The sequence below is a fragment of the Branchiostoma floridae genome, unplaced genomic scaffold, assembly GCF_000003815.2.
Source record: "Branchiostoma floridae strain S238N-H82 unplaced genomic scaffold, Bfl_VNyyK Sc7u5tJ_408, whole genome shotgun sequence".
NCBI classification, from domain to species: Eukaryota; Metazoa; Chordata; class Leptocardii; order Amphioxiformes; family Branchiostomatidae; genus Branchiostoma; species Branchiostoma floridae.
The window spans coordinates 99,464-127,349 of NW_023365837.1; the positions used below are offsets into that span (position 1 = coordinate 99,464).

At 41.2% G+C, this 27,886-nt stretch overlaps 1 protein-coding gene across 1 annotated transcript; it reads left to right on the plus strand.

Moving 5' to 3' along the window:
- Positions 1 to 627: 627 nt before the first annotated feature.
- Positions 628 to 27,479, plus strand: LOC118408779. Its single transcript, XM_035809639.1, has 25 exons — positions 628 to 669; positions 1,077 to 1,225; positions 2,183 to 2,375; positions 3,674 to 3,777; positions 4,341 to 4,399; positions 4,949 to 5,048; positions 6,047 to 6,130; positions 12,632 to 12,733; positions 13,361 to 13,447; positions 14,689 to 14,728; positions 14,878 to 14,930; positions 15,540 to 15,664; positions 16,506 to 16,667; positions 17,498 to 17,654; positions 18,299 to 18,415; positions 18,870 to 18,920; positions 20,218 to 20,307; positions 21,223 to 21,340; positions 23,031 to 23,139; positions 23,393 to 23,402; positions 23,476 to 23,564; positions 24,450 to 24,593; positions 24,970 to 25,068; positions 25,469 to 25,639; positions 27,366 to 27,479. Exons 1-25 carry the CDS (start codon positions 656 to 658, stop codon positions 27,462 to 27,464), a joined length of 2,526 nt encoding a protein of 841 aa, XP_035665532.1. The 5' UTR covers positions 628 to 655; the 3' UTR covers positions 27,465 to 27,479.
- Positions 27,480 to 27,886: the final 407 nt, after the last annotated feature.

Consider the following 27,886-nt stretch of genomic DNA (forward strand, 5'->3'; position numbering starts at 1 on the left):
CATTTGCACAAACCCTATGAGATTTGTACGAACATTATGTGATGCGCACGAATCTCTTAATGTGAAAATGCACAAACGTTATGAATTTAAATCACACAAATCACTATGGGGAAAATACACAAACGTTATGAAAATCACACAAATCACTATGCAAAAAATGTACGAACCTTATGCGAATGATGTAATGACCCGGTGGTGGTCGAGGGTTTCGCATAAGGTTCGTGTAAATCGCATTAAGGTTCGTGTGTGTCACATAGTGATTTGTGCGAATCACATGAGGTTCGTACGTTTTCGCATAGTGATTCGTGTGATTTTCATTGGGTTCATGCATTTTCACATAGTGATTCGTGCGTATCACATAATGTTCGTACGGATTTCAAAGGGTTTGTGCAAATGCACCCATGTATTTTAGGAACGGTGAGCAAGCTTATCTCATAGTGTTGTACTAGTGAACGAGTTGTGTTTACTGGTTTGTTGAAGAGTGTAAAGAGTTCATACTGTAAACTTTTTGCAAATGAATACGATTGCAAGCTTTTCTTTGTTGTTGTTGTGAGTTGAAAGGGCTTTTCAATAAAAACATGTAAATCATAATACTTTTGATTATTAATCAACTTAATTTTTTTTTCACAGTCAGCAGAAGTCAAATTATTTCAAGATGAGCTCCAAATGGTAAGTCCTTGGTTCCAAAATGTGTATTGTGTTCTGTTGGAAAATTCTAAAACTGGTTTACTGGTGTAACATACCACAAGGCGTCACTTTAAACCCTGATAATTAATTTTCAATTTTATTGGATCACCCCAATGTAAAAAAATGAGTTTCATCAATTATGATAAGCAGAGTTTGCGATATATAACAAATTTCATGATCAAAACTCAAAACAAAATGGACTGCATGCATGAAATTGTCTGTGAAATTGAAATGAAATAAAGTGTGTAAACGTGTGCGAACATGTACAGGGTTAGCCCATAGTAATAGCCTACGGCTAGTTGGGAAGACCTGGCTGTTTGTAAACAGCTGAACAAATAAATAAATAAATTGTTTTCATTTTGTACCAATGTTATTGCTCTTCTTTATAGGGTGCCATCCTTAGGTACCACAACACCTAAACAAAGCCCTGGTACTGTCAAAACCTACTCCAGAAAAGTGCCAGTAGCCAGGGTTGAAGACAGTGAGGAGAGTACAGTGTTTCCACAACCATGTAGGAGCAATCCTTTCAGTGATGAGGGTATGTATTAGCCTGGGTACCATCCGGATAATAGTTCGCTCCTATGTTTGCTTCTGTTATCCGTCTGGAGACCTGCACATTCAAACCGTTTGGGAATCAAGGAATAGGTTCTAGAGCACTTGTCGATGCCAACAGGCCCTCCCGCAAGCAGACAGATGGCTTGACCGGTGTTTGAACGCCTGTTCGAACGATGGCTTGAACCCATTCCATAATTCGCTTACATGTGGGGACCAGTCAGCGCCTGCGTCCAAAATTTGGACGATTCCAGACGTTGAGATGGTCCGCGTTCCCAGACGGAAACACAGAGAAGCGACTGTATATAGTGTATAATGAACGTCAGAGCTAGAAGCGACTGTATATATGTGTATGATGAACGCCGGAGCGAACTACTTTCCGGATAGTACCCAGGCTAGGTATGTATGTGCAGGGCTTAAAATACTTGGTGCATGTGCACTTGCACCTTTGTGCAACCTACATCAAACTTCAGTCTGTGCGTACACCGGTGCAGGTAAAGGTAATAGTACACTAGAACATGTACACAGAATATTCCTGAAATTTAGGTACCGGTATCATAAAAGTAATTAGCAAAACATTTGTCATACATGTACCGTTACAATGTATGATGTATTTGGGATTTTGAGGTTAGCTAATAGAAGTATGCTGTGCTCCTGAAATCTTTCTGTGCACCCAGATGTCTATTTTAGGTTAGGTGCACCACAGTTTGCCTAAGTGCTGCGTACCTAAGCTCAAATTCAGGTTCAGGTCCAAACTCAAGTCCAGAGATTCAGGTGTCCAGACCTGAACCGATGGCTTGTAAGTTGTATACTATGAGTAACTGAAGTGAATGATTGTACTGTATTTGTACATAGGGATGCATTAGGTGTTTCCGTCTTATTGTGTGTTTATCTCCAATTTGCCTTCAAGTGCGTACTTTGTTTTTATCTCGTCCTTGAACAGAAGAGCAGCTAAAACCACAAGACAAGAAGAAACAGCTTGTAACAGAGCTACAGTCTCACAACTGCCATCCCAAATGCTCCGAGGAAAGCTTACAAACACCAGCAAAGAACAGACACTGGGTGGAAGAGAGATCCACTTCCCAGGACTCTGATAGAAAATCTGTCTGTGGACCACTGCCTCTCATCAAAGGAAAGTAAGCCTTTTACTACTACTTACTTACTTTACTTTAAAGGAAAGTAAGCCTTTTATTTGGTACAAATCTTAGGTTAGGTTTTCAGTAGCAGGGTTCTTTTTTTTTTCTATTTGCTTTTGGACAGATAAGGACAATGTGGAACTGCACTCAAGTTTTGTAACTTATATGAACAGTGCCACAAACACGTGCCACAAACACAGTACAGACAGACAAAGGTAGTCTTTTACCTCCCCGACCGAAGTCAGGTAGTACCCATTTTTACACCTGGGTGAAGTGAGGAAGGTCGAGTTAAGTGCCTTTCCCAAGGCCACAATGTCGGGGGCATGGCGGGGATCGAACTCAGGACCTATAGATTCCGAGCCGAACGCTCTACCAGTTATGCCACGCCTGACGCCACAAGCAGGGTTCATTTACATAGTTACCTAGTACATTGTAGTGTGCTATGACAATTGACATTATTGATATCGGGTCATTTTAAGTGTCAAAGACAATACTTTTTCAAATAGGGCCTAGCAAAATTAATGTTGAGTTTCCAGTTATGGTCCTGAAAAATTAGTCTGTAGGGATTCTCTCTCTCTCTCTCTCTCTCTTCTATTTGTCTTAGTAGAAGTGATCCAACAAGTACAGTTTAGCTATGGAAAAATGAATTGCATCTGATTCAGACACTGCATTTTTCAACATCACTGTTTTAGGTATATACATTCAAGCACAAGACCATAATTATACAATAAATTGAACAAAGAAGTACAACCCTACACTGTCTTACATCCACTGACTGTTCAAAGCATTAAGCTATTAACAGATTGTGAAATACAGGCAGTCGGTTTTGAATTTTGTCACTAAGTTAGATGTCAGATCGAAAATCTCCCTTGCCAGTGGTCTACCAAGAAAGGCTAAGGCATGGCTCGAAAGTCATGTTTGGGATTAGGTGCACTGGTGCACCCAGCTTAAAAAATTGGGTGCAGCACTTAAATTTAAGTAGAGAGTCCAAAAAAACTAATGACAAAACTTAGTTACAAGCTATCAAATTCTTAAACAAGTACCATGACAGACATTTTTATTATCTTTCTAACAGTTAGATGTCAGGAATATGATGTATGCTAGTATACTCGATATCTTTCCATACATAGACCTAATAAAACATTTGGGTGCACCCTGTGCACCCACAGAAAAAAATTGGGTGCACAGCTCCAGTTTTGGGTACACCTGGGTGCACATGCACCCAGTATTTTGAGCCCTGGAGTTGATATGAAGTATGATTAATTGCTCTTGTTCAATCTGCCTTGTTTGTTTAAAAGGAAGATCACACAAGTCTCTTGGAGATTGGCAGCTCTTCTTGGTAAGAAGAAGAAGTGGCCATCATTTTTCCAGAAGACACGGACAGGAACCCCTGTTGCTACTGGTATGTTTTTTGTTTTATATCTGTAACTTCTGTGGGTTTAATATATCTGTGGTGTAAGATTCTACTGTGTTTTCTTAATGACTGTAGTGTATGAACACAAGTTAGAATATGCACCTGACCGATTTGGGGCAGGTCTCAGAGTCAAATCTGTAGGACTGAAATGTAGAATGGAAAAACTCAGATATGTGAGTACGCAATCTTGAACATGTCTTAACTGGATAAATTCAAATTTATGATGTTTTATTCTGCGTACTATTATTATTAATTTAGCGTGAAACAAGGACTTGAATACAACGTTCTTGCTGAAATTTGTTCTTCACTGGCATTGTCCCTACAAACTTGTGAATTGGCCTACCGCAAGTTACAAAATCGCTTAGAATAGATGAAATGTTTTACAGGAAAACGCCGTGTATAATTTTGCATCCTGCATAGAACTTTAGCACCATCTTACTCTATTTGAGATCCTTTCCCCATTTATCCGTGCAATGATGTGCAATTTTGAGAAAATTTGGCAGTTTTTTTTAAAACCAATTTGTACTTTTTGTCCTTTTCCCAATGCATAGGGAAACATAAGCAATGGATAAGGAAGCCCAGTGAATCTGCTGGACATAGGAATGAAGAGGTACATGTATACCACATTGTATGTTTGTCACCTTGATTATGGACTAGGTTAAAAATTGTTATTGGAGCACAGTGGGCTTGATCAAAACTTTCTTGAGTGTGCAAAGTACATTGTGCACATATTATGCACTTTGTGCACCTTTTTTGCACACTTTGTGCAGTTTTTTTTTTAACTGTGGGTGCACCAGTGCACCTAGAACAGTTCTACACTAGCAAGATATTCTTGACATTCAAGTGTCATGAAAAATGACAGAAACTGGCCTTTGTTGTATTACACGTAAAAAATTTGGAAGTCAGCAATTAAGAATTACAAATTCTAGCTCAGATTCTGAAGAGAGGAGGATACAAGGTTTGTAGTCTGGTTTTGCCGACATTCTGCTCAATTTCATGTTGTGCAACCCAAATTGTTTTATGCATCTAAATTTTAGCCTAGCACTGCACTCAATTACAATTCAAGCCCTTTCATTATGTTGTAGCCTACTAGTCGGTATACCCACTTCCCCTACAGTCTCTAAAATGCTAATACTAACCTTGCTTTTTCCATCTTTAGGACCCAGAGAACATGTCATTGGGAGATGACAGTGTTTTTGAGAGGGAGGAGAAACAGTGCCCTGATAGTGACAGCTCTGAGGACCCTGAAACTTCATCTGGTATGTGTTTCATCCAGTATGACATTTAAAGTGTATGTCTCACTAGGATGCACCTGTTGGTGATAGGCTATTTAGGGCTTGAAATCCTTTTTCCTGCATAGCTGCACTGGTGCAGGTAACATTGAAAATTACCTGCACCAGACAAATTTTACCTGCACCACTCAGAAGTATTAGGAAGTATGGATCATACTAAAATTGTTCAGGAACAGCTATTTTTTTCTTTCATTCTTAATAGGTCACCAGGTAACAGTCAATGCAGCTAATAACAATCCATGTACACCTACATGATGGGACATTAATGTATAAAACCCAGCACATGGACCAGTGCAGGTTAGGTGCAGGTAGACACAAGAAATACCTGCACAGGTCCAATCTAAAATTCACTTGTCCTGTCAGGCAAGTACATAAAAACTTGCCCGAACCAACTTTTAACTTGCCCAAAATTTAGGTAACATCTTTCTATGGATTCCAGCAATGGAATTCTTGTATTATATATAATAGGCTTTATTATTTTTTGAGTTGATCAATGCTTGATGCCATGACTGTGAAAGGTAGAAAGTATATCAAACCCTGACACTCATGGAAAAATCTTGCTTGCCCGATCGGACAAGTGGGGTAGGACATGCACTTGCCCGATTGGCACTTTCACTTGCCCTGGATAATCGGCCGGGGCTTATGGACTTGTCCAATCCTGTTGGATAAACAACCCATTGTTCTATATATTTCCCTTAAAGGGCGATGGAACTATCTTTACCTCTATGGTACCTACCTTTTCTGCGGGTCTACCGAAAGTGCGTTTGTTTCTTCTCGTTCCTTTTTGCTCTTTTTCGTTCCTTTTCGTTCCTTTTTGCACTTTCAGTACTTTCCTTTTTGCTTCTTTTCGTTCCTTTTCATTCCTTTTCGCTCATTTTCGCACTTTCGGTACACCGTTTTCTACAACCGTTACAGTTACAATATACTGTTTAAGACATGCTGAAATATTCTTATTGTCTCAACAGAAGAAAGTGACTACAGCAAAAGTGAAAGTGAGAGTGAGAGTCAGTCTGACACAGAGGTGCTGAGAGACACGGATACAATCACAGGTACATCAAAGGCCTTGTGTAACATATACTGATAGCTAAATACACTAGATAAGATTTATTTGCCGTAGGTTTGAGTTTGTTTGTTTGTGCCTTTATCTAAACTCGAAAAATACTCCATTAGGTCATAGGGGCCGCTTTTCGTGGAGGTCAAGTTTGCAGGAGTCGAGGTGTCAAATTATAATATTAACACAAAATTTCTATTGATAAAACAGAGAATAGAAGAATGCTAAATACATCAATAAATGAATGAATAATAATAATGAAAACAAATAATAATCATTACCTTGTTAATTCCATACTCATTCGTGGATCGCTACTGGTTCACTAGTCGTTTGAAAGTTGAGATAGAAGTCACATTGTTGTTGTTGACTACCAGAGCTTGAAATAGTTTTTCAGCATACCCTCACTTGTGTAGGTAACGGTAGAAATTACCTGCATCAGACAACTTTTACCTGCACCACTCAGACTTTAGGACTAAAATCTGTTAACCATTGCCATTATTGATACAATTTTTAAGACTTTATATCCGTACAAAATAAAGCGCTTACCAACAAGCTTTCGATCAGTCCTCTGATCCTTCTCAAATTGTAATGACCCAAAACCGGAACGGAAGTGTGACGTCAGTAAAGTGTCAAAGGTGCTTGACAGTCGGTACCAGCCCCCGTCTCTGTTGAGGGAAGGTTGATGGGCTCTGATGTAGATAGCCTCTTTCACTCCCCGGGGAAAGTAATCCTGTTCGGAATCAAGTATCTTCACCTCACTGATTGTCTATTTTGGAACAAGAAGACATACAATCAGAGAAGGAACATTTGGTTTCCGTGCTAAAACAATGTGGCTACCCTGGTTGGGCCATTGATAAGGTAGACTCACCCGGTACAGAAAAACCCAGGGCTGTAAACCGTGACCCTGGTCGTGTCAACAGAGGTTTTGTCATTCTCCTGTACGTAAAAGACCTCTCAGAGGCCCTCAGGACTTTGACACTTTACTGACGTCACACTTCCGTTCCGGTTTTGGGTCATTACAATTTGAGAAGGATCAGAGGACTGATCGAAAGCTTGTTGGTAAGCGCTTTATTTTGTACGGATATAAAGTCTTAAAAATTGTATCAATAATGGCAATGGTTAACAGATTTTAGTCCTAAAGTCTGAGTGGTGCAGGTAAAAGTTGTCTGATGCAGGTAATTTCTACCGTTACCTACACAAGTGAGGGTATGCTGAAAAACTATTTCAAGCTCTGGTAGTCAACAACAACAATGTGACTTCTATCTCAACTTTCAAACGACTAGTGAACCAGTAGCGATCCACGAATGAGTATGGAATTAACAAGGTAATGATTATTATTTGTTTTCATTATTATTATTCATTCATTTATTGATGTATTTAGCATTCTTCTATTCTCTGTTTTATCAATAGAAATTTTGTGTTAATAATATTATCAGAGGTCAACCAAGATGGCTGCCCTCTCAGGACCTCCAGCCCTGGGGATTCCAATCAAGCCTAATCCCCAGCGGGGGAGGTTCCTGGAGGACACCATCTACACTAGCTAAGTAGTGAATAGGGTTTAGAGTTCTTTTTTGTTCTCATTTATAATTTTCGTTTGCTAGTTAGGAGGAAAAATTTCACTTCAATGTGACATTGGCATGGCGCCCCCCTCCCACCCTAGCGATTCTTACCTTATGAGTTTACGAACGTTTTCTTTTGTTTTCACTGCCCTTCTCGCCATTAGTATGTCTAGCAATGATTCTTCAAGTGCCCCTTGTGGGATTTGTGACCTACCAGTTACTTGGTCTGACAGAGGAGTAGAATGTGAGACATGTGGAACCTGGTTCCACGCATCCTGCCAGCACATTGGATCCGACACTTACCTGAACATCACCCTTGACACAACATGGCGATGTGTCATCTGTGCCAATGCAAACTACAGCAGCACTCTCTTTGACCTACACGGAGTTGAACAGGAGTATAGCAGAAACCTTAGCTCCTCCTCCCTCCCAGACAGCGAATCAGGATTCAAGCCTCTTCACTCCTCTACTCCCACCCGCAACAGTCAGCATGGCAGACAGCTCAATCGACCATTGAGGATGCTGAACGTCAACTTCCAGTCAGCTTCTGGAAAACCCGCAGAGATAGCAAATATGTTGCACAGCACTAAACCAGACGTTGTCTTTGGAACAGAGACCTGGCTCTACCCAGACATCAAGACCACAGAGTTCTTTCCTGATGGCTTCAACGTCTACAGGAAAGACCGCACCGGAAAGATTGGTGGCGGAGTCCTCATCGCAGTCAGGGATCACCTGCAGTGCACAGAGGTCCCCGAGCTTGACCCTGGCGGCGAAATTCTGTGGCTGAAGCTACTTATACGCAACCAGCGTCCTCTCTACCTCTGCGTGTTCTACCGCCCTTCCTCTTCTGACAAAGCAGCCCTTGAGAAGCTCGACATGGCACTTCGCAGAGCCTCAGCAATGAAGAACGCCCAACTGATCATTGCCGGTGACTTTAACTTCCCATCATGGAACTGGGAAGCCATGACGCTGAAACCAAACCCCGTTTACACGACACTTCACCAACAGTTCGTCGACCTTCTATATGATACAGGTCTAGACCAGATAGTACAGGACCCTACACGTGGGGAAAACACACTAGACTTAGTCCTCACAAACTCTCCATCCCTCATCCCCCGTGTTGAAGTCATCCCCGGTATCTCCGACCACAGCATCGTGTACTTCGAGTACAAGACCAAGCCGGAAGTACTGCAGAACGCTAACCGTCCCATCCTCCTCTACGGGCGCGCCAACTGGGAAGCCATGAAGCAGGACATGGAGACACTACAGCAGAGCTTCACAGACCCGGAACACATGTCAACAGAAGAACTGTGGCAGAAGTTCAAGTTGGCATTGAAAGGTAGCATAGCCAAACATATCCCAACTAAGAAACCTAGACGAAAAGAATCCCTTCCCTGGATGACCTCAGGCATCCATCATCTCATTAGAAAGCGTGACAGACTCTACAGGAAGATGAAGAAAAGTGGCAGCCTGGACATGCGGAAGGAAGTCAAGAATCTGAACAGAGAGATCAGGAAACAGATGCGGCGCTCCTACTGGAGATACACCGAACACCTGTTCTCTCCCACCAGCTCAGAAGAGAGCTCCAGACCTAGTCTGAAAAGATTCTGGACCTACGTGAAGCACCAGCGCTCCACCACCACTGGCGTACCTGCCCTAAAGTCAAATGGAAAGCTTGTCGTTGACCCTAAACAAAAAGCCGAACTACTGAACAAACAGTTCTACACTGCGTTCAGCGAAGGAGCCACATACACAGCATCAGAATTCAAGGACCGGTGCCCAATGCCTGACTCTCGTAATGACTTTCCCTCCATGGATAACATCACGATTAGTACCAAAGGCATTGAGAAGCTCCTGACAAGACTGAACCCCACCAAAGCAGCAGGCCCAGATGGCATCACTCCACGCGTGCTGAAAGAGCTGGCCACAGAACTCTCCCCCATACTCACCACCATTTATAAGTCGTCGCTACACACAGGCCAGGTACCCAAGGACTGGAAGGAAGCATTGGTGACTCCAGTGTTTAAAAAGGGAGAACACTACAAGGCATCCAACTACCGTCCTATCTCCCTCACCAGCGTCCCTGCCAAAATCCTTGAGCATGTCCTTGTTAGTGCCATCATGCATCACCTTGAATCGAACAACATCTTGTCCACTCAACAACACGGTTTCCGCAAGCACCACTCCTGTGAGACTCAGCTCCTCGAGTTTGTTGAGGAAGCCTCGTCAGCTATGGAGAGCGGTGTTGCAACTGACGTCATTATTATGGACTTTCAAAAAGCGTTCGATCGAGTGAATCACAGCCTCCTCGTACACAAGTTAGACCACTATGGGATCAGAGGGCGCACCAACAGCTGGATAGCGAACTTTCTCAGTGATCGCAAGCAGGCTGTGGTGGTCAATGGTGCCCAGTCGAGCTACGTGGATGTGAGATCGGGCGTCCCACAAGGTACGGTGCTGGGACCGTGTCTTTTCCTCACCTACATCAACGACCTGCCGGAGAGGATCTCCTCCCCCTCTCGTCTATTTGCTGATGACACTGCCGTGTACCGGCTGATCACTTGCCTTGAAGACTCCTCAAAGCTGCAAGAGGACCTCGGTAAGCTAGAAGACTGGGAGAGCGAGTGGGATATGGCCTTCCACCCAGACAAGTGCAGTCAACTGCCCTTGACACGTGCCAGAAAGCCGCCCAATGCCCACACCAGTTATAAGCTCCATAACCACACCCTTGAACGAGTTCCATCCGCCAAGTACCTTGGAGTCACATTGCAAGCAGACCTATCCTGGGGCAAGCACATCGATAACACCTACTCTAAAGCCAATCGAACATTAGGATTCCTACGGCGCAACTTGAGAGTTTGTTCTAGCAAGACAAAGGAGCTGGCGTACAAAGCACTAGTCCGACCAGTTGTGGAGTACGCCAGCTCCGTTTGGGATCCTCACACCAACAGAGACATTAGCAAAATTGAAAAGATCCAACGCAGGGCAGCCCGTTTTGTCCTGAACAGGCACAGAAACACGTCCAGTGTTTCTGATATGCTGGAACAACTTCAGTGGCCTTCCCTTCAAGACCGACGCCGCACCAGCAGACTCGCCATGCTGTACAAAATCCTAAATGGTCTGGCACACGTACGCTGCAAAACACTGAAGCCTCTACCTAGTAGCAACAGATGCCGAAGGGGTCACAGCCTACAGCTGCAACATATCCCCTGTCGCACCAACTACCGACTCAACTCCTTCCTCCCCAGGACTGTTCGAGAATGGAACAACTTGTCCGAAGAAACTGTACAGTCCCCATCCCTGGCCCGTTTCATTCTAAAAGTATCCAGTGCCTCCTAGAGCATTAGTGGTGACCTCTGACCCCAACATGTCAATTATTGCCGAAGACTCGGCAGCTGGACATTACGGGAAGAAGAAGAGAAGAGAATCTTTGACACGCACGGAGTCAAAACGTGCTTTAAACCCACAAAGACCCTGAGACAGTATTTGGTTGCACCTAAGGATAAAACTCCAAAGGCTGACAAGTGCGGTGTCATTTACCACATTCCTTGCCAAGGCCAAAACATCCGTGGCCCTTGTCAGGAATCCTACGTAGGTGAAACTAGCTGCGCTCTTAGAACCAGGTTTCTAGAGCATAGACAGCCCAGTTCAGTCAAAACATCGGAGGTGTCGCAACACATACATATAGAATCTCCGGGACACTCTGTGGATTTCGACAAGGTGAAGGTACTTGATTCCGAACAGGATTACTTTCTCAGGGGAGTGAAAGAGGCCATTTACATCAGAGCCCACCAACCTTCCCTCAACAGAGACGGGGGCCGATACCGACTGCCAAGCACCTTTGACCCTTTACTGACGTCACACTTCCGTTCCGGATGTGCGACTTAGGTTTTGGGTCATTACAACTTGAGAAGGATCAGAGGACTGATTAAAAGCTTGTTGGTAAGCGCTTTATTTTGTGTACGGATATAAAGTCTTAGAAATTGTATCATTATGTTAACTACCATCACAGATGAACTTACATTCAAGCATTGCCATTATTTCTTTTATATTTTATAGGTGGTAACAGTCAATACAGGTAGTAAAAATCCACAATGCACCTACATCATTCATAGAACATGTATATATGTAAACCCAGTACATGGACCAGTGCAGGTTAGGTGCAGGTAGACACCAGAAATACCTGCACAGCTCCAATTTCACCTGCACTAACCTGTATATGCATTTCGAGCCCTGTGTTTACATTGTACATAGGTCAGCAATTTTCCTTGCTGTTTCAGTAGCAGGGTATCTTTTTACAGAGAGGGGTTTGCTAGCAGTGCATGCAGTGCATGCCTCAAGCATGGTACTCATTATTACCTTCACCAAGAAGGTTATATTTTGGGTAGTGTTTGTATGTGTGTATGTTGGTGTGTGTGTTTGTAGAAGACCACCATAACTCAAGGACGCTTGCGTGGACTGTACTGATATTTGGTATGTGGGTAGGTCTTGATGACACCTGGAAACGATTAGATTTTGGGCCCCCTAGCGGCTTGTTATGGTACTGCAGCGGAACTCCCGGTTTGGATATCTCAAGTTCTGAACATGCTGCGGATATGATTTTTGAGTGGTAGACAAATCTTGATGCCGAGAGTAAGTGGTATAGGTTTGGGCCCCCTAGCGGCTTGTTTTGAAACTGCAGGGCAGGTTTAGGGTCAGACTTTGAAAGGGAATAACTCAAGGAGCGGTTAACAGATTGCTATGATTTTTGGTATGTAGATAGCTTAAGTGATGCTTCATATAATGACATATTGATTATGCAAATTGGTCTGGTATACAGGCACACAGCCCTAGTCACAATCTTCAGCTGCTAATCAAAGACCTTCAAACTTTTCCTTAGTGTTTTTATTTACTTGAATAGTTGAGATTTTGTGAAGAAGATAGAAGTTGTGTTTATGTAGATGGGTTGCAGCAGTTCAAGATGAAGAGTCAGTGGTCTCCAGAATTTCCAGGGCAACAGAAGTTGGAAGATGTCACGAAAGGTGCACCTACTTCTGTTCAAGGTAGTGTGCAGACTTTTTTTACCATCCCATGTTGGACAGGTTTTCTAAGGTTTACTTGTCCAATCGGGCAAGCACATAAAAAATTTACTTGCCCAAACCAGTTTTTCACTTGCCCAAAATTGAATTGTTACTTTTATATGCATATTCACTTCCGGCAATGGAATTCTTATTATTGCGTCTAATTTTCTGTTTGACTATTGCTAGATGTCATGACTGTTAAAAGTAACAAGTATATCAAAATCTCACTCAATGGAAAAATCTTTCTTGCCCAATCAGGCAAGTAGGGTAGGTCATGCGCTTGCCCGACAATAGGGCTAGGGGACTTGTCCAACCCTGCTATCACCAAGTTACCGTTTTGGTATATTTACTGGCTTTGTGGACAGTGAAAGCAAACAAGCTATGAATGTATCTCAATCATACATATTTTTATATATTAAGTACTTGTAGGTGTCAGAAAAAGGAAGCCTAAGGGCATTAGCTTGTGGGCTCGGAAAGAAGTGATATAGCCTGTGGTCCCCTAGCTGTGTGTTTGGGAAACTGCAGGGATATTTTTGTTGAAGACTTTGGTTGTACAGTCCTGATGGTACTATCATATAATATTGCTTACAGAAAATTGTAACTTTTCAGGTCAGAAGCTATCATTGTACCACAGATCACTTCCTAAGGAGGTTTATGTCAGCAACAAGTTTCACCTACTGGAGAATCAACAGACAGGTATCTAATTAGTGTTAGGCAAGTTTTTAGAAAATGTACGTGCCCTGTCAGAAAAGTATATATGAAATCAGTCTTGAACTAGTTTAACTGTCATATTCAACACAAAAAATTGGACTAACCCAAATTTTCGACTGAACAGCACCAGTCTTTGTCAAGGAATGAACAATCCACTGCTGCCATGACGTCATTTCAGATAGAACACATGATTCAGTGAGCAGTGGATCATAAGTTGCAGGAAGTCTATGGCGCCCACCGTCTCTGTTCAGGGATAGTTGTAAAGCTCTGATATAGATGGCTTTTTTTTGGCGTTGGATATTAGTTTTATTACAGTTAGACTAGTTCAAGAATGACTTCTACTAACACAGATGAACTTTCAAGTTACATATGATATCTACTTGCTCAAACCATCTTTTTACTGGCTGAAGTTTGAAAAAACATATTTGTAAGTATGCGTTTTCACTTCAGCAAAGAAATCCCCATTTTTTTCAGTAAATGGTTTTAAAAGCATGTAACTAAAGAATTTAAACTTCAAGACTAAAGGCTTGAAACTTACTAAATTGACACCTTGTAGTAGTAGCAGGGACATGCAGTGTTATACCACACCTTGTAGGACTGTCATATAGATCTACATATAGGAAAAGACAGGAAGAGTCACCATATCTTCTTTAGAAGAAGTAGTGACTCAAAGTTGGTGACAAGCTTTTAGGGCTGGTCAGATTGGCTAGTGGACCAATATCTTATTACATCTACCCATGGAAAGATTGCACTCATGGAAAAACTACACAGAACATGTAGTTTATCAATCACCACTTTGACTTCAATGAACTTTTCTAACCCTGAGTTAGTACAAAAATATACGATATATTCATTTCTATTGACTTTTTATTCCTGTATGTTGTGCAGAAGCGTTTATGGTTCTTCAACAGTTTATAGGATTTGTTTTGTGACATACAAATATTGAATTTCCGTTCATGATTTTCATTTGGCCCAGTTACCAGCATTTCAGCACCGAGGGCAGATCTCGTTCATCTAATGTTGTCTTTTGGGTTGGTGGAAAAACACGACCAGTCCGGACTAAGGAAAAATCTGTCCAGTCTGAAAAGTAAAGCAATGGTCCACTGTACATTGTGCTTGTCAAACAGAGCTAAGGGGAATTTTTTCTGGTACAATGAACTACCGGGGTAGATTAAGTGTACCCTTTCTTTGGCATTACTTCAATGTACTTTTTATCATATCTACAGACTCTGGGAAGTTAGGTCACCAACTACACAATCAAAACAGGTGAGACCAACCTTTATCTTGAACTGTAATACACCAATAGGTTATCTTTAATTTTGCTTGTTGATATTTAGTATACATGAATGAAAATTAATCCATAGTATCCATAATAAAGTCTGAGTTATAATATAGTCTTGTTATTGTTTTGACAGGAAAATCAGGCATAAATCAACTGCAGAAACAAGTAGGCCATTCACCTCATATGGTATGTAAAAAAATCTTTGTCTAATGCATTACACTACAACCCTACCAACAACCTACAACTGCCACTCTACAACCCTTGTCTCCAAGGCGTGATGTAGCTAGCCTTGCACTATTCTATCGCTACTTCCATGGTAAATGCTCGGCAGAACTTCACTCGTTTGTGCCTACAATACGAACCTTCACTGCAACTGCAAGAACCCGTTTTGCCACTTCCACGGAAGCAAAGCATCCTTTTTTCCTCAACAATCCTCCAAATAGGAGGAAGTTCCACGCTGAGAGCAAGAACAACAACTTTCCCAGAACAACATCGCTATGGAATAAGCTTCCACGGACTTGCTTCCCCATGGGGTACAATCTGAAACTGTTTAAGTCAAGTGTTAACAGACATCTTTCTTCTCAATACAGTACTGTAACCCAAAACGCTTGAGTGGCTCCATGAGCCTTGTTTTGCAGTGAATCCTAAGTAAATAAAATAAAAATTCAAAAATTACATACTTTGTGTTGTACTTTAGACTGCCATAAGTAAATCCTATAATTTTGTACATTCCTTTTCTACTTGTAACTTGTAGTCCATGTTGATTTCACTAAATGCTTCTCATTAATTTTATAGAAGATGCTGAAATTGAGGAGGAAGAAGCTTCTTCCCAATCCTTCTCTGACTCAGAGGGCTCAAGTCTCAGGTCCATTCTCAAGACAAGCTCTAAGACATCAAAGAAGGCAGACTACTCGACTAAGGTGTTTTGAATCTTTCGAGCTACTCAGATAAGGATGAACTGAACTGAACTGAACTGAGCTACTCCACATTTTACCTTATTTCATTTTCCTTCCCATTGTACTTTTGTTCCAAACACAACACAATATAATTTTTAGGATGTGAAAATAATTCTCTTGTCTTGTGTAATTATCCCCTTCCTATATATCCAGTTTTATGTCATACCTGGGTCTTGATAACATCTGATATGGTTGTTCTGGGCTGATTGGTATTTTATATTGCATGGGCTAAGAAGCTGTATTGTATGGACTTCCATTAAATGACTTGAACACACTTTGTGTGTGCTGAGCTTTGGAAAATTCAAATGTTTGGATCAATCCCAATCTGCCAAATCCACCTTAGGAGGACTAATCCTGTGACATGGTGAATCCTTAATCTCAAATCCTTAGAATTCTTGGCAGGCCTTTTCACCATAGAGGTCCATATGCTGTGATTTAGATCCCTTATGCTGTGATTTGCGCACCTATGCTATGATTTAGATCCCTTACGTTGTGATTTGGGCCCCTATGCTGTGTTTCAACCAACAAATGGGAGTTCTCAGTGTAGTTTTGCACAAAGGGTAAAGTAAAGTTGGCTGTGTTGCGCTATGTTTGGCCCTCAAAGCGCAGGAAATAGTGTTTCAGGGGTTTAAAGATTAAAGAATTTCAGGAGGACGAATCCCCCAAACGCCTTACAATACTCACGTCTGCATTGCGTACCATGTGGCTTTGCTGCACTAAGATGCCCCTATGTTGTGAAAATCCCGGTGAGAACACTGTTCCTGATATGCATAATGGGTCTATTAAAGAAAATCTATCTTACCAGGAAGCACATGATGATGGAGAGAGGAAGCAGGTGTCGTTCTCCCCAGAGGTTCAGGTATCTCAGATAGACAAGAACACCACTCATCCCCGCCAACGGGCGTCACTCGTCATCAAACCCTGCACAATCCCTGCTGATGTCGGACCATCTCTCACGTGTCAAAAGGTAAGAGTTTTAAAATTCTTCATTACCTGGCATTAGGGGTACGGTGTACCAGTACGAAACCATTTTTTCGTGCACTACGGTGGCTGGCGTTCACAGGTTTTGAGGAGTATTGGTCTAAGAAGATAGCAAGAGCGACGTAGCGGAGAGATGATAGTCCTACAGTTTCTACCAGGCTTTTAGCTTGGATTTTAAAATACTATAGGGAGTCCAAACTTATTGGTGAGTCGCTGTAAGTGACTATTGTAGGGGTGTCCGGGGGCATCCACCTTCCATGGTGCAGAGTTTTTGATGATTTTAAGTTATAAAAGTGCATTCTTAGGTATCCCAAGAGGCAAAAATACTGTTCCAGAGGTCACAGTAGAAGACTGTGACCACAGATGACCTGGTTGCATCCCTGGTCAATCAGAATTTCATGCTTGTCAGACGATTTTCTCCCAGTGTAAGGGCGTCCAGGGGCATAAAATTTCTTGTTATTCTAAGAAAAGTGCGTCCAGATGACGCGTTGACGCATGCCTGGCTAAAAGCCTGGTTTCTACAGTCAAACTTGGTCTTACTTTACAGAGGCAGTTAGCGTTGTTTACGCAAAATAGGATACTCTAACAATCATATTCCTTTGTAGCAAAATGGACCATTGTTTTGAGAATTGTCTATTTGCGAACAATTGGGTACAGGTTCAGGTCTGGACCTGGACTGTATATACCTGTACTTGAATTTTCTGTACCAGTATACCCACACCTACCTTGCATCCATCCTATTGTATTTACGTTTGTCCCTTTGATTCCTTCCCTGCAAATAATCTGACACCCTTTTTATTTGGATTAATGTTTCAGATGCTGCTGCAGAAAACCAAAAGGAAAGCTGGAGTAAGTAAGCCAACAGGAACAGCCCCTACGGAACATACCAACCCACGGGAGGATGGGGAAATGGAAGGGAGGCAGAGTCATAGTGAAGGCAGGGCAACACAATCCTTCAACAGCATTCTCTTAGGTACTCCCAATGGTTTCACTTCTTACCTTTACTTTAATGTCAACACCTCAACACAGTCTTGCATTTTGTTTTGTATTTACAGGGGAATAAAAAGGAATTTTTTTATTGATTAAGAGCAAATGAAAGAGCTACAATGTAGCCAACGTTCCCAAGTTATGGTCAAAGTTAGGATGGTCTACAAGGCAAGCCAGCTGGAAAAGCTCATAAACATCGTAGCAAGAATTGATGAAACATGGCACCTGTATTTAACAAGGGCCTGAAGTGACAGCTTTGTTTATTTATTTATTTTATTAACATTCTCCAAATACAGTGGAAGGTACGGCAGAACATTTGTTTCTTGTTAAAAGATGCCTGTGGCTGCCATACCGAACCTTGTGATAGCTTAAGTTTTAATTGGCAACTAAACTGAAAGTTTCTCTACAGCTGCTGAATTCATTTTTACTAGTGTTACTTCTTTATGTACACTTAAGTCAACCGCACAATGTATTTTCCAATATTAGGAGGAAATAGATTTATTTTTTATTTTTTTCAAAATCAGGTGAAAATGCTTGCACTGATCGGTACAATTTACTTGCTGCAGAGCTACTTGTTCAGCCAATGATAGTTGTCAGGAAATTGTAGTGATTTTGCTGGCTTATGTTTAGTAGGTCAACATCCTAGCATGAACCATGACCCAGGAAGCAGCAGTAACAGCGATGAGGACAGTAGCAATGATGAGGAGAAAGACTCTGAAATAATGAGAGAGGCTGCCAGCACACAGGGTAAGACAGTTTTAGGCCTAGCAAAACAATTCTGGTTACAGTCCTGAAAAACGAGCTTGGGATTTTTTTTAATTGCATTTTATCTTTTTTAGATTTCAGTCAAAGTGATGTAACAAAATTGTGATTATACAGATTTGCATTGTGCGAGCACAAGTATATATATGATTTAATTAACTGAAGTGCAGTGTACATTACGATACTTACAAGGTACAGCCACTGTCTAAGTACTAAACAAAGATAGGTTGATGGGTTTTGCTAGGATATGGGCTTGGTAACCAGAAACATAGCATATTTTTCCATGGCCTTGTCTGAACTCTTCCCATGAATAAAACTGAAGCTTTATGCATTTTCTCTCTTTAAGTTAAAGTTGAACTTATGATCATGTGTAAAGTTGATGTCATAAACTGTTACCGTAACAACAGAATTTCATTCATGCCCTCTTGTACCTGTATAGTTGATAGTCAACCTGTGGCAACAGGTGTTCCAGTCATAAAGAGACACACAGGTGAGACAGTTATGATATGCAGGTTTATATATAGAGAAATTGCTACACACAGTTTTCTTAATCATCCACTGCACAGTATTTGCAACTTCTCTTGCACAGCACCTCAGAGGTCAATGCACCAGTTCACGATAGATTATGTATTAAAAATGTTGTCCAATGAATGCAGTGGAAAATGAAACACACTTAATAAGTCAGTGCCCTCTCTACGAGGCTGAAAGAAACAGATTGTTTCAAACTGTTGCCTCAATTTCACTGAGCTTGAGACATTTAGAAGATCAGCAAAAGACTACATATTTACTCAAATCACAAATCATTTTGAGAAAGTGGGACAATTCATTAACCACTGCCTTTAAAGAAGAAGTCAAACCCTACAATTATAGTACACTTAGTACCATTAAAGTAGACTAGAAACCAATGTACTAACTCTACTCTTATTTCGATACTGTACATGCGATTAACATTCGGGCATGATTTTACAAATAAAGTCACCAAATATTTGTAAGAAATACTGGCACCCTGATACAATTTTCACCTGAAATGCATCTCTTCATACCCTTTTCAGCTATGACAGTAATTAAATGTCATTTTGCTGCACATTATGGAAATCTCAGGTGAAACCTAGACCCACGAAATTTGCTGTGCGCTTTCACGGACTCCTGTAACAGTTGCAGAAGAACTGGGGTGTGCAACGCTAAAGCTATTAGGGCACAACCCGCCGTACATGCTTTTTGGGTGGTCACGTCTGCCGCGTTTTTAAAAAAAACGTCCACTGGGCAAAGAATGGCAAGAGCAGGGAGGGAGTATGTTTCAACGCACATCACTTGCACGGTTGCGCAAGGTGTGAGTATGTGGTCTGCATGCCTGGCCATGAGCGGTTATGTGCATCATTTGTTGCGCAAATGGTAAGTGAGTTGAACGTGCGATCTCTGTGAGGTTGCCACGTTACCGTATGCAGGCCCTACTTACATGTGCTGCATACGTACAGTGTCCTTACTCACAGTACGGGGCACGCGCGTCGCCCATACTGGCTTGTACGGGGAGCGAATTCGCAGCCTGATGGGAAAGAAAGTTTGACATGCATGTAGAGTCCTACGGCGTGTATGCGTGCTCCCAAATCCGTTGAATTTCGTATGGAGGCGGTAAATACCACTTACAGATCCCAAAAGATTGCCCACGTTTTAGCACTCAGACACCACTCAGTTGCACGTATGGTGGGTTGTGCCCTTAGCTAGCTACTATCTTATACTATGGCATAAATTTTGACTTGTCCAACAGAGTTTTCTCCTGACCTCTCTAGATTACTTGCAGTTGAACTCGACCTTGGTAGACAACGCCTTGGCCTGCAGTATCCTGAAGTTGGACCCTCCTGGAGTATCACCCATAGCAGGTAGGGGGAGCTTTTCAATATAATCACCCCGACCAATGGAATGGGGACGTGTCCCGTGAATGTGCACAGTCCTCCAGAAAAGGGGACAGTCCATCCATATTCAAAACAATACCTCCAGTTTTCATGGAGGTGATGATGTAAAGTAAAGAGAGATTCTTCAAACAGTGACACTTTGAAAGGCGTAAACACGTACGTGTCTGTTCAGTACGTCTTGTTGACGGAGTGACCTGGGTTGCCCAAGTCTCGCATGGGTCCATGCAAGTCTTGGACCTAGTGTCGTGCTCCCGCAAGACTAGGTCACCACTCTGTTAACAAGGTGTACTGAACATTGGAAGTATGTGTTTACACCTTTCAAAGTGTCCCTGTTGTCAATACAGTCAAACCTGTATAAGCGGTCACCTCTGCATAGCAGCCACCTGGCCATAGTGGCCACTTTTTGTCGGTCCCACCTGTCCAACGTGGCCACGGCCACACGATTTCCAGTCCCGTTGACACAGAAACACTGCCTATTGCACCATACTGCAGCCTTATGTCACCCTGCACCGAGTTTGAAATTGTAGTTTGCGAGGATTTGGAGTTCCTGACAGGGTCATTTTGGCGGTAGCAGAAGGTATGCGTGCCTTGAGCATTAAAGTGCAAGTCTTTGTCGGTGAATTTACCGATCGAGACAATGCTACTTGGTGAGAAAGATTAGTGGGAACTGAACTCATATGTTGCTTGCTCATGGTCAATTGATCAACATTTTCTCTATAGTGGCCACCTGTCTATAGTGGCTATATTTCTCCAGTCCCTTGAGTGGCCGCTATAGACAGGTTTGACTGTATTCTATTAACTGTATTGATGCCCGACTGATGAACCACTTCAATGATCCTCTAGAAAGTATTTTCCCATGTATCCCAATCTCTTTCATGTTAGATGCTGCCCACACCACCAAGGCCGTTGTTCCTACTCTACTCGATGATGTCACGCCACTGTCTGTCCAGACCCAGCCCAGGACAGATGGGAGCTCTCAGAAGCGCTCTGTTGAGAAAAGGTGAAGTCATGCTGACACATCGTGCAAAATAATTATCTTTTTCTTACCATTTGTGAAAAAAGGTCAAACTTTGTTCCAACACAAAAGAAAACTCACCATAAATTTTCGGCCAAGGACTTTGACCTTTGTCAGATGAATGACTTGCTACACTAATCCGGAAGTTATCGGATGACGTCAGGTAGCAGCAAATCAAAAATGGCGGGAAGACAAAACCTGCCACCATCACGGTTCAAAGAGGGTTGATGTCCCTTAATGTTAATGGCCTCCTTGACGCCCCTCACGAACCAATCCTGTTCGGAGTCGTGAACTTGAAGATGCGAACAAAGTGTTTTTGTTGGAACAAAGTTTAAATTTTTTTTCACTATAGAATTTACCAGCACAGATGAGCTTTCATTCGGATAATTATCTCACCAGTTTAGTTTAGGCCTAGGAAAAAAAGAAATGTTGTGTTTCCTGTTTCCCTACATATCCTAAAAAAAACTGACAAAGTGGATGGGTAGTAGAGTCAAATAGCTTTCAGTTAGAATTTTTATTCAGCCTGCTTCATATTGAAATAAAAAACACTGCATGTCCTTTCTATAATGAAGAATAAATGAAATCAAAGTTTGACACTGAAAGATATGTGTCATTATGCATTTCAGTTTACTTTGTTCAAATGTATCAATTTGTAATATGTATCACTAGAGTTTCAGCCAGCCTGAAAAAATTACAAGGAAAAAAAAAAGATATTCCCTACCTAGCAACACTTATTTTTTAGGACTGAAACAGGAAACTCAACATTTTTTTCCTCAGCTTTATCCTCTGTGTGGTAATACATGTACCGGTTTCTTCCTAAGTCCCTGTTAAGTATGACAGCAAAGTTCATCATCCTAAAATGCTACATTCAGAACTGCTTTCAGTATGTGTCTGTCCCTGGTGCTGAATCATGTACTATTGTTAATCCATTCAATAATGTGGTTAGTAAAGGTAGCAGTTGGGGGAAATGAAGTAGTTCATGGCATTAAGTTTTAACAGTTGGAACAAAAATCACTGTCTCAGATGTTGAATGATCAAATAATTCCTATGATGAGATATTAATGGGTTGGTAAAATTAAGCGAGTCAACAGATCAAGAATGACAGTTTAAAAAAGTTAAAGTTTGCCCATACATCTACAGATGCTTAGGGTGGCTCCCATCTCCACTTCGAAGCCCTTGGGCCACACATTTGTGCAAGTCACTACAGCAGGGGGCTGGTCCGCTGGTAGTGATGTGTGTTTAACTTCCATATTCTTCCTCATTACAGTATCAATTTATTTTTTATTTTTCAAGAGCTTTGATGGAAGGTAAAACTGTACATTGATTAATTCATGCTGAGGCCGCCATACCAGTGTAATGTCTTGGTTCTCGGTTTAAAAAGAATGAGAGGTACATAGAACATTGACCAATCAGAAGAAGAGATACGTAATCTCAAGTCGTGAATAATAACATTGACCAATCCTGATTACAGATACAATGCTAAATTGAAATATTAACATAAAAACAGACTCTGAGTGGAAAATCTGTACATTTTGGAGAGTGAGTCATGTTTTTACCCAAGCCTTCTGTTTTCATAACATTCTCTAGCTAAGATTATGTATACATTTTTTTTGAATGTCTGAGAATGTACAAATTAAAATTGATGTGGGCTAATTTTGACGTGATGCAAATCCAGGAGATTCTTGAAGCCAACAAAGTCTGGAGAAAAGAATCAAAGGAAAACCACTCAGGAGCAGTTTGAGAGTACAGGTAAGTCTCTTGATATCATAACTGTCCCCATGTTGGTGTCCCTATTTGCATTTCAGTCAATCATAGCTCAAGCATTCTGGATCATTCAAATCTTTTGGCCCTCAAAACTAAGCACTATGACATGTCTTAACAATTCAGAGAAGAGATTACCAGAGTTATACTTAGCATTATTGCTAACAGAATACAAAATGATGTGTGCTATGAGCTATCATCCTATGAAATGAAATGCAAATAAGGATATTATGGAAAGTTGGTAAAAATGCTCTATTGGGGCCTTTTTCCTTGTAGTACTTCATATGTAAAAATATTGTTATAGCTGCATATTTGTATACGATCTCTCTTTTATAATATCACATCATCTTCCCACCCAGGTGAAGTAAAGGAAGTCAAGAAGAGAAAGTCAGATGCCAGTCTCCCCTCCCAGTCAGGGCTGAGGTCTATTCTCAGTGGATCATCACAAGTAAGGGTCACGTTGGATTGTTTTCGACTTGTCAGGTTATGTAGCAAATCAATATACATGTAATATTATAGTGAAAATGCACAAACAACGTGTAATGATTATCCATCATTTCCACGGTTAGACAGATTTCTAAATAATCTACTGGCCTGACCCAACTTTATATATACTGGCCTGAAGTTTAGTTGATATTGAATTTTGATACTTTTTTTATACATTAAGGAATTCATTTAAATTCATTTTTCAGTTTAGAAGAAAAGCAGTTAAGATTATGTAACAGTGCTTTAACTACAAGTCTAAGGTTTTAGGACTCTTCCTTCTTGCTAAGTTTTAAATTTTGTGTTGATGTCATGTACTTCTAAAAAATGACAAGAAACCTAGTCTCAATGCATGATATCTTGTGTTAAGGTCTGAGAAGCTTCTAGGAATGGTCAGTTTGACGAGCTTCTGGGAGCGTCGTTAATTCAGGCTAGTGGACTACATCTGCCCATGGAAAAATCACAGCCATGGAAAAATCACAACCATGGAAAAATCACAACCATGGAAAAATCACAACCATGGAAAAATCACAACCATGGAAAAATCACAACCATGGAAAAATCACAACCATGGAAAAATCACAACCATGGAAAAATCACAACCATGAAAAAATCACAACCATGGAAAAATCACAATCATGGAAAAATCACAACCATGGAAAAATCACAACCATGGAAAAATCACAACCATGGAAACATCACAACCATGGAAAAATCACAATGGCCTGATTGTTGAAGTAGGACTTGTATTTGCCCAAATGGCACTTTTACTTACCAAGGGCAATTGTACCTATTTATAGACTTTTCCCACCCTGAGTTCTGAAAGGAAACTTTCCTCTGTATTCCACAGGGCAGTGGCAGTAAGAGAGTTCGCTTTTCTGCAGAGCTCAGTGCCTCCACAAATAGTGGGAGAAACTCGATTGCCTCCTTGGTTGTCAAGTCTGTCAGATTGAGCAGTAAGAAACAACTGTCCATGTCCAATTCAAGAAAAAAGGTGAGTTGATGGTTTAAAAAAAAATGACCAGTTCACAAGGACTTTTTGTAAGCCATGTTGATTTGATGGTATGGTTGACATTTGCATGTGCATCAATTTTCGTCTGACTGTTTTCAAAGAAAAAGTTTGAGACCATACTGTCAATCTTATCAAGAAAATGATCAGAAAAAGGGCTCTTTTTAAACAGTTGGAGAATGCCAAAGTTAGTTCCAGAATCAAAAAAGAACTTTAAGCGGCCTAACTGGATAAAGGTGGTATTTGTTGTGGTGTTTTTTGTATGCAATCTCAGATTATCGTAGTTTGTTGGCCAGGGGACTGCAGTTATTTGTTGATGCTTACAATGTATTACATTTCTTGATGTGTTCTTCCTGTGCAGGACCCAGCAACCCCTCACCCTTCTACAGGGAGGTTTAGACAACGGGTCAGCACAGCGAAGAGTGGCCGGAATATCAGAAATGTAACCTTACAGGCTAGTGTGAGTGGGTACTCATTCTTTTACTTTAATTGCTGGTAACGACATAAGGCCAACAAAAATGTTGTGTTTCCTGTTTCAGTCCTGAAAAAAGTAGGGTTTGTAGGTAGCGATTATCCTTTTTCATTCTAGTATTTTTATAGGCTGGCCAAAATTGTAGTGAGACATATTACAAGTCTAGTCTTTTTAGAACTGTTACAGTTCTGCAGTAGGTAGAGCTTTCAATTGGTGTTTTGCAAGATATCAGCTTCTTCAAGATTTCTTCATAAATTCAGAAAGACCTCATGGTTTTGTTTCAGTACTAAAAGGTTCTCCTCAGTCTGCAATACAATGTATCTTATTATCAATCTAAAATCATATGGTATATCATTCTCACGTCCAATGCATCATCTTTTTTCTACAGAAGGATCTGTCATCGATACACATACCAACCTACGATGAAAGTGACTTACTCATCAACAACTCTCTTCCTGGAGTTACTGTCAACTCCCGAGAGATTGCTCCAGACTCCCTGTCCTTTGAGCAACAGAATAAAGTCAGTGAAGTCTCAAAGTCTCAAAGTGGAAGTGTCAAAGTGAGTATGGTTCACCCTTAAATAGTTTCATCAGGTTGGTCAATACTCATATAGTAAGGTTTTTCCAACACAACCGAAATAGTACTCGCTTCCAAAGTTTCAATGTCTATCAGACACCATCATCAGGGTAGAATGGCTGGATCGGGGCTCTAGCCAGCTTGAAATTTTTTTCCATCAGCCAATTCCCACTGTCGCAAAAACCGCGATAACACTAATTCCAGGAGCTATTAGAAAGACTGAACTGAGACCTTGAAAAATGGGTTTTAATGAGATAATCGTATGCAAAAGAGCGCCAACATACTTTGTCAACAATAGCAAAACAAACAGTGTGTGGCTTTTACGTAGCAAATTTCTGTCCATTGATGGAAAAACGGACGCTGGCTAGAGCTGTGGGCTGGATCTACTTCTCACTGCTACTTATAGCTGATGTAGGTGGCGCTGCAGCAGTGAGAATGCCGTCCCAAACGTGGCTCAATTTGTATCCCCCCTCATCTCTGTTCATAATCAAAGCTGACTTCCTGATCGAGACTGTTTCCTTTATCCAGCATGTCTGTCTGTTTTCTTGTCTATAAAGCAGTGAGAAGTAGATCCAGCCATTCTACGCTGATGATGGTGTCTGATAGACACCGAAATGTTGGAAGTGACAGGGCTTGAAATACCACCTGCATATGCAGGTTTGTACACTCAGGTGAAATTGGAGTTGTGCAGGTATATCCGGTGTCTACCTGCACCTAACCTGCACTGGTCCATGTACTGGGTTTTATACATAAATGTCATATAATGTAGGTGTATATGGATTGTTATTAGCTGCATTGACACCTATGGTGTATAAAAGCAATGGTTCCTGAACAATATTAGTATGATCCATACTTCCTAAATTCAGAGTGGTGCAGGTAAAATTTATCTGGTGCAGGTAATTTTCAATGTTATCTGCCCCATGCAGGTATGTAGAAAAAAGTATTTTGAGCCCTGGGAGTACTCTTTTGGTTTTGTTGGAAGAACCTTACTATATGAGTATGGTTCAGTAGGTCATCATCACTGGCAAAAGAAGCCCTTGTGATGAAGGGAGGAGGTAACCAAAAAGAAAAAATTGTATTGGTGCAAGGTAGCATGGTATACTGCCCAGTTTTAGCTTCCTTCCCTCTGCCTTCCTTCTGGATCTTCTGTCCTGCAGACAGGCCAGGTTTCGCTAGAGGGCACTCTTTCCTCACCCTGCATGTGGCTATTGCTCAATGTACTTGTGAAATCTGTTAAAATATAGTTTCAATCCATTAATTGTGAAACAATCTGAATAGCATCCCAAAAAGTTTGATATTTAAAAATGAAATACCTAGGACAAAAGTGTGGCTATACATTATTGTACATGAAAGGATAAAGCAGCAAATGTTTTCACAGCTTACCTGCAGGACATGTTATGGTCAATAGGAGGCGTGATAAGCTCTTTATACAAGTCATAACAACTAGGCTAAGCTTAGAATGCCACCATTTTACCTCACCATTATCTAATGGTTACGTGGCCAGCCATTGAAAAGCATTTTGTTGTAATTTAGAAAGATTCTGCAGCTGGCATCATGGAACAGGCTCAATATAACTCACATATTGGAGAGAACAGAAACTGTATTTCTAACCTTGGGTGTGGAGACTATTTCCATGCTACAGTTATTCACAACACTTCAAGGTTTTGCACTTTATTCAAAGTACTCTTTCCCTTGTTTCTGTTTGTTAGAAAGGCAGGTACAAAACCAGGAAGCCTGCTACCAAAGCTCACAGTGCACGGAAAACCGCCACCCTTAGAGCAAAAGCTTCAGCCAAGGTATTCACCTGAACCGTTAGATGTCATGTACATGTAATACGAAAAAAATTGAATCATATTTTTTCAAGAAAATTTATACCAAGTACATGTACATGGTAGAAACATAGGGGACATACACATGTACACATTTTTGTACATGAGGCAATGGACTGTTCATTTACATCACAACAAAAGACTAAACAAATAGTAATGCTCGCTGTTTGCTATCCATTGTGTTGAGATAAGTTGGGTTTGGCTTCTTTTTGCAAAAGGGTTTTGTGATTTTAACAAGTCAGAGAAACTGACTGTGAATGTGGGAAAGTTTGTGTATGTCGTGGCGACTTCTTTAAACAGTGCATTTCTTCTATGGTGGTAAACTGAACAATTGGAGATGTGTTGTCAAGTCTCCCACAGCTTTACCTAATTACAGTGTTCACACATTCTTTCCTACACTA